The sequence below is a fragment of the Protobothrops mucrosquamatus genome, unplaced genomic scaffold, assembly GCF_001527695.2.
Source record: "Protobothrops mucrosquamatus isolate PMUCROS unplaced genomic scaffold, P.Mucros_1.0 scaffold7223, whole genome shotgun sequence".
NCBI lineage: Eukaryota > Metazoa > Chordata > Lepidosauria > Squamata > Viperidae > Protobothrops > Protobothrops mucrosquamatus.
In genome coordinates, this window is record NW_015393028.1 from 22,473 (window position 1) to 30,324 (window position 7,852).

The 7,852-nt window shown below is 45.8% G+C and overlaps 1 protein-coding gene across 1 annotated transcript in view; it reads right to left on the reverse strand.

Annotated features, from left to right (window-relative positions):
* Positions 1-7,852, reverse strand: part of LOC107300481 (chloride channel protein 2-like) — a gene marked incomplete at both ends in the record, with an annotated part of 26,173 nt that overhangs the window by 17,445 nt on the left and 876 nt on the right. Inside the window, 3 exons of the mRNA XM_015829808.1 lie at positions 3,430-3,508; positions 5,195-5,272; positions 7,271-7,404. Coding sequence (XP_015685294.1) covers positions 3,430-3,508; positions 5,195-5,272; positions 7,271-7,404 — 291 coding nt within the window. The remainder of the gene's footprint in view (positions 1-3,429; positions 3,509-5,194; positions 5,273-7,270; positions 7,405-7,852) is intronic.

The following is a 7,852-nucleotide window of genomic DNA, read 5'->3' on the forward strand; positions in this document are numbered from 1 at the left end:
TGTGGACAGAGAGGACTGCTGGTTTGAATGGAAACCAAACAAGTTCATAAATGTATGGCACAACATAGGAGAACAACCCCGTCAGGACAAGATTCAGCAGTCCATCTGCATTTAGAAGACAAAGGCCGCTCTTTCGAGGACAGCAAAGTCCACATTTTGGACAGAGTGGACCGCTGGTTTGAAAGAGGGGTCAAAGAGGCCATCTATTCTATGTCAAAATTGAACAGCCCTCTCTCAACAGAGGGGAAGGGATACGACATCATCAATCTCCAGTCTACAACACGGTCCTTTCAGCAGCTCCAGGAAGGCTCCACACCCATTTGCACCACTCAGGTGACCCTGACAACCCAGATAAACTTCCAAGTGGCCTCAACGACTCTCTAAAACAGGGGTCTTCAAACTTGGCCCTTTTATGACTTGTGGACTTCAACTCCCAGAATTCCTCAGCCAGGCACGCTTGCTGAGGAATTCTGGGAGTTGAAGTCCACAAGTCATAAAAGGGCCAAGTTTGAAGACCCCTGCTCTAAAAGAATGCAAATGACCAGCTGTCTGCAAAGAATATAAATCCTTCCCTTCCTCACCATCCAGTCAGAGCTGAAGAAGCTTCTTGGATGAGAAACGAAACGTCCAAAGAAAAACAAGAAAGTCCAGTTGCTTCGTGAAAAAGCACCTTTGGGACAACCCTGACCTGGATGACGGAGAATCTCCACAGACGTTCAAGGGTGATAATAACCACTGGAATGAGCGTTGCTTCAAATAAGCTTATTCATGGCCTGTTTCTTTACTCCCCATGGGAGCAATTAATGGGGTCATTGCTCAAGACCCATCTGGCTTGAAGTAACCTGGCCACCCACCTCACTGTTTACACCCAGGTTTTGGAGAGTGGGTGTGACTTTTATTGATATAAAACCCTCAAGAAGCCAGGTGGTGCAGGAGAAGGTGCCTGGATCAGCACAAGAAAAAAGACAGACCTGCAAGATTTTGGCAGAAGGTGGAAGTGGGATCACCACCTGGATCTGCCTCGGCTGCCTAAGGGGATCCAGAAGCCTTCTTGATCAAACCAAGGGCGGCATCCTCCTAGCTGGGACCTGCAACGTTGCGCTTTTCCCACAACTGTGCCAAAAGACTCCTTTGAGCCCAGTTTGGCAGCTCTTCCAAATGCCAGTCAACCCGGGTTGAGTTAAGGAGAGGCTGCTTCTGAACACAAGCTGAGCACCCTTCCCTCTCTAGCACTTCTAGTCAGTTTCTGGGAATCTAGGTGTGAGCCAGCGTACGGGATTTTGGAAATTTACATCGGCAAAGTTGCCTTCTAAAAGAGGAGCAGACTCTTGGGCTCCCGGAGAGGTTAAAAGTGGCTTCCCTCACAGATAGGCTAGGAATGTTGGCTCTGAATATGATTCCCACCAAATTATGCCCAGTGCAGGGTCTTCAAACCTGGCCCTTTTATGACTTGTGGACTTCAACTCCCAGAATTCCTCAGCCAGGCATGCTAGCTGAGGAATTCTGGGAGTTGAAGTCCACAAGTCATAAAAGGGCCACGTTTGAAGACCCCTGGCCTAGTGTTTCTCAACCTCAGCAACTTTAAGATGGGGGGACTCCAACTCCCAGAATTCCCTAGCCAGCCATGTTGGCTGGCCAATTCTGGGAGTTGAAGTCCCTCCGTCTTAACGTTGCCAAGGTTGAGAAACACTGAAGTAGCTCCTGCTTGATTTTGATTAAATGTACATGTCAACAAAATGAAAAATCCATGTTGTTTTTGTGCTGGCCCCAGCTGCTATAATTCTGGCCTACACCCCCTTATCTGACACTTCAAAATGAAGTGTGTCCTTAGTGTGAAAAAGTTAGAAACTCCATCCTGCCTTAGGCCCATCCTACCCACAGCTACGCAACAGACTCCTCATAAAAGACACTTGATGCGCTATAAAGTTTTGGGAAGAAAGGAATGGCGATTCGTTTATAGCCGACTATAAGAGGGCAGTAGTGTAGCTCAGAAAACCAGCCAGTGTAGCCTACAGATCTAGGATATTTTATTTTTTCATCTATCCCCAAAATGAACTGGATCTGACCCTCTTGGGTTTTGGGATCAGCTGACACCACTCTACCTTCTCTTTCGGCTGATGCTACAAAGTCCTAAACCAGGGATGGGGAACCTTGGCTCTTTTATGACTTGTGGACTTTAACTCCCAGAATTCCTGAGCCAGCAGAATTCCTCTGAGCCAGAATTCCTCAGCATGGCTCAGGAATTCTGGGAGTTGAAGTCCACAAGTCATAACAGAGCCAAGGTTCCCCACCCCTGTCCTAGACCTAGAAAACAAAAACAGGTAGTCCTCGACTTGCGACCACAACTGAGTCCAAAGTTTCCAGTTGCTAAGTGAGATGTGCTTCATTTCAAGACCTTTCTTGCCACAGTTGTTAAGGGAACCAGTTATGACAGATATTACTGATATCACTGCAGTTATTAAGTGCGGTTGTTAAGCGAATCTGGCTTACGCCATTGGCTTGGCGTGTGGGAAGTCACTTGAGAAGGTCACAAATGGTGATCACACGATGCCGGGACAATGCAACTGTGATAAATACATGCCAGTTGCCAAGCCCCTTAATTTTGATCACGTGACCATGGGGAACGGCCGCAACGGTCGTTAAGTGTGAAAACAGGTCGTAGGTCACTCTTTTCATTGCTCTTTTAACTTTGAGCGGTCACTAAACAAATGATTGTAAGTCAAAGGACTGCTTGTATACAGGTTGTTCTAGGAATACCATCTCTATGTTTTCTTTTTTTCCCTCAGATCCTTTCTCCCTCATAGTCACAGGGCAGGGGTCTTCAAACTTGGCCCTTTTATGACTTGTGGACTTCAACTCCCAGAATTCCTCAGCCAGGCGTGCCTGGCTGAGGAATTCTGGGAGTTGAAGTCCACAAGTCATAAAAGGGCCAAGTTTGAAGACCCCTGACTTAGGGGACAGATTGAGGGAAACGGGTTGATATGCTTACGTCTTCCTTGACTTCATCCACAGTTCTACCAACTTTGGCCACTTCGAGCTTTTTAGAGAAAATATTTGTAGAAGAAATGGTTGGAACGGACAATGTCCCAGATCTTGGGTTGAATACATCTCCAGGGGAAAATCCAATTCTGTTGTCTGACCAATCCAGAGAAACTCCCTCCCCCCAGAGCAAAATATCCATGGTCCTATAATGACCATTTCTCCAGATTCTGATTTTGCAAATTGGAAACAGCTCAACTTTCTGTCAGTTCCCTAACCTGTTTGGGGAAATCATCAGGAATGGAAATTAACATCCCGATTCATATAGTGGGTTCAGCCGTACTGGCAAAATTCACAGAAAAGCCCATTCTGGGACAGAGGTGGCAGGAAAGGAGAGTTTTGGAGCAGAGACAGGGACGAGTCAGGGAAAGTTCCGGAAGGAAGCCTTACCGCCAATGGGAGCAGCGAAGCAGCACCCAACGCCCACCGCGCAAGCAGCCGCCAACATCTCAATATTGCGGGATTCATTCTGCAAGAGAGAGAGAGAGAGAGAGAGAGACTGCTATGTGCCCAGAGAACAGCCACTGAGATTGAAATCATAAAAGTGACTTCAGTGAAAGAAAAAGCATCTGTAAGGGAGATGGGCAGTTTTTAAATTCAATAAACAAATTAATTAACACCACAAGAAAGGCTGTTTTCTCACGGCGCTCTCCTTTTCTGTCAATGTCACGGAGGGTTAAGTTGATACGCAGACCACAAATAAGCCATCCCACATTAGGAATTCTCCTTCAGCTCTTACTTCCCGTCTCTCCTGGCCTTTCTCAGCTTTCAACATATATTTTTATCCATTAAGTGCTAAAAACAGACCTCCTAAATAGCTTGGACTATAATCCCCATTGTTCTAAGACACCCTGGCTTTGGGGCACGATGTAACACTAGCTGGTGGGCAAGAGATTTCGAGAATGAAGTCATGAATCTAATCATAATAGGGTAACAGGAATAATGCAACAGCAACAAGTCCACAACAGCATTTTCCTAAGAGTTCAAGAGTACTTGTAGGATTTTGGGGCTATCACCATAAAGTAGGCCTGGATTTAGTTTTTTGTTTGTTTGATGGATTTCTATAATTTCGGGGTTATTATCCCCAAATTACAAATCCTAGGACTGCTAGGGCAGGGGTCTCCAACTGTGAGCTGTGGCCCACTATCGGGCCTATTCAGAATTGGGTCGTGCGAGTGGCTGGCCAGAATGCACTGATGATGTTACCTAGCTTGGTAATGAGACGTCTGCAAGAACACAACCAAGCTCAGATTACACCAAGGGTCCTTGATTAACCAACAGTTTGGGGTTTTCCAGTCATCTCGTTCTTCCATTGTCAGAGCCCATATTATTATTATTATTATTATTATTATTATTATTATTATTATTATTATTATTATTATTATTAATAATAATAATAATAATAATAATAATAATAATAATAATGATAACAATAATAATAAAGTTGGAAGGGACCTTGGAGGTCATCTAGTCCAACCCCCTGCTCAGGCAGGTAACCCTATACCATTTCGGACAAATGGCTGTCCAGTTTCTTCTTAAAAACTTCCAGTGTTGGAGCATTCACTGCTTCTGGAGGCAGGTTGTTCCACTGGTTAATTGTTCTAACTGTCAGGAAGTTTCTCCTTAGTTCTAGGTTGCTTCTCTCTTTGGTTAGTTTCCATCTGTTGCTTCTTGTCCTGCCTTCAGATGCTTTGGAGAATAGCTTGACTCCCTCTTCTTTGTGGCAGCCCCTAAGATATTGGAACATTGCTATCATGTCCCCCCTCATCCTTCTCTTCATTAAACTAGACATACCCAATTCCAGGAACCGTTCCTTATATGTTTTGGCCTCCAGTCCCCTTATCATCTTTGTTGTTCTTCTCTGTACTCTTGCTAGAGTCTCAACATCTTTTTTACATCATGATGACCAAAACTGGATGCAGTATTCCAAGTGTGGCCTTACCAAGGCCTTGTAAAGTGGTATTAATACTTCACGTGATCTTGATTCTATCCCTCTGTTAATGTAGCCCAGCACTGTGTTGGCTTTTTTGGCAGCTGCAGCACACGGCTGGCTCATATTTAAGTGACTGTCCACTAGGACTCCGAGATCCCTCTCACAATTACTACTGTGAGTTACTACTATTCTTACCTTGCAGCCTCAGAGGTAGCTACTCACCTCGTAAATGCCTCCAAAGACGGAAAGGAACTTGCTGAGGAGGGCTGCACACATGCTGGCTATGTGGACAAAGGGTCCCTGCACACAGGAAAGGGAGGAAGAAGAGATTAGCAAGATCAGCAGATTGTTGCTAGGGCCCAAACACTCTCCAGGTTATTATTTTTATGTATTTATTCAGTTTCTATAGCCGCCCATCTCAATCAATGATCTATGTGCCCAGTTATGGAGGCTGAAGAGGCAGCTGGATTAACCAGCCTTGGGAAGAGTTGGAAGGGACCCCAGAGATCATCATGTCCAACCTTCTGCAGGGTTCACTACAGATAGTCCTTGACTTATGACCACAACCGAACCCCAAATTTCCATTGCTAAGCAAGAACAGCTCTTCAGTGAGTTTTGCCCCCATTTTAGGACCTTTCTCGCCACAGTTGTTAAATGAATCACTGCAGCTGTTAAGTGAGTAACATGGTTGTTAAGTGAATCTGGCTTCCCCATTGACCTTGCTTGTCAGAAGGTCTCAAAAGGGGATCACATGATCCCAGAACACTGCAACCATGGTAAATACGAGACAATTGTCAAGGACCTGAATTTTGATCACATGCTGCAGTGGTCACAAGTGTGAAAGACGGTCATAAGTCACTTTTTTCCAGTGGCGTTGCAACTCTGAACAGTCACTAAACGAATGATTTTAAGTCGAGGACTACATGCACACTATCCCTGACAGATGGCTTCAGTGAAGGGCAGAAACCACTTCAAGAAGAGTCTATTCCCATGGTGGCGAACCTTTGGCACGCGTGCCACAGGTGGCACGCAGAGCCCTCTCTGTGGGCACGCACCCCGTCGCCCCAGTCCTAGGCCTTCAGCTGGGTTTTAGAAAACCTTTTCGCTTTAGGCCTCCGCCGCTGTGTACAAAAAAAAAAAAAGGTTCAATCAATCAATTTCAACTTCTCGCGGGGAAAAAAAAGATCTCGCAAAGTTGGAATTGATTGATTGAACTTTTTAGTCCCACTCAGTCTGCTGTTACCACCGCAGCCACGCCCACCCAATGGGCCACGCCCACCCAATGGGCCACGCCCACCCAGCCCCCGACGATGCATAAGTGGGTTTTGGGTTGCAGTTTGGGCACTCGGTCTCTAAAAGCTTTGCCATCACTGGCCTATTCACTGACTGGCAGCTCTTCCTGTCAAGACATTCTTCTCAATTTCTAATTTTTATCTACATCCTTGAAGTTTCATCCTTTCAGCTTGAATTCTTACCCTCTGGAGCAAGTGAGGAGAAGTCTCAAGTTTCAGAAACTTGAAGACAGGTAGAGATTGTTTTCAAGTTATGATCATAACTGGAGTCCCACAATTACGGTTATAAGCCATGATGGGTGTGGTGGCGCAGTGGTTAGAATGCAGTATTGCAGGCTAATTCTGCCGACTGACAGAAGTTTGATCCTGACCGGCTCAAGCTTGACTCAGCCCTCCATCCTTCTGAGGTCGGTAAAATGAGGACCCAGATTGTTGGGGGCAAATACGCTGACTCTGTTGACCGCTTAGAGAGGGCTGTAAAACACTGGGAAGCGATATATAAGTCTAAGTGCTATGGCTGTTGCTATGATAGTTGTAAAGCAGATCATCACATGACTAAACCTGACTTTCGCAGCAGCTGTTAACTGGATGTGGCAATTATTTAATGAAGCCATTGTACACTCTGAGCCACTTTTTGCAAGGAACTGGAAGTAAAAGCAGGTTTCTGTGAAAAACATCATAAATCATGATCACAGGACCACAGAGCCGCTGCAAACAGCCGTAAATGCCAAGTGCCCAAAATACAATCACGTGACACCGCACAGGGGAGGGGATGTCAGAACTTGGGAACCAGGACATGAGTAGCTTTGGGGGGGGGGAATCCACTGAGACATCAAACAGTTGTTAATTGATTGGTCATAAGGCAAGGATTGTCTGTATCACATCTTCTCTCAAGCTACCCTTCTGGAAACCAAAGACAGTTATGTTTTTTCACTATTCCTGCCAGAACTTGGTTTCTAGATATTTCTCCATCTTGGTAGCCCACGGACCCCAGATCCCCCCTCACCTCTTTCCCCAAAGGCATCCCGCTGCCTAAGGCACAGGTCAGTCCAATGACTTTGGCCACGAAGGTCTTGAGGGTAAGGTATTCCTTCAGCACCACTCCACGCAGGATAGTTTTCATTTCTGGGATGCCAGAGCCTGTAGAGAAAGAAAAAGAAAAAGAAAAAGAGGAGAGAAGAGAAGAGGAGAGAAGAGAAGAGAAAAGAAGAGAAGAGAAGAGAAGGAGGGAGAGAGAGAGAGAAGAGAAGGAGGGAGAGAGAGAAGAGAAGAGAAGAGAAGAGAAGAGAAGGAGGGAGAGAGAGAGAGAAGAGAAGGAGGGAGAGAGAGAAGAGAAGAGAAGAGAAGAGAAGAGAAGAGAAGAGAAGGAGGGGGAGAGAGGAGAGGAGAGGAGAGGAAAGAAAAGAAAAGAGAAGAGAAGAGAAGGAGGGAGGGAGGGAGAGAGAGGAGAGAAGAGAAGAGAAGAGAGGAGAGGAGAGAAGAGAAGAGAAGAGAAGGAGGGAGAGAGGAGAGGAGAGGAGAGAAGGAGGGAGAGAGAGAAGAGAAGAGAAGAGAAGAGAAGAGAAGAGAAGAGAAGAGAAGAGAAGAG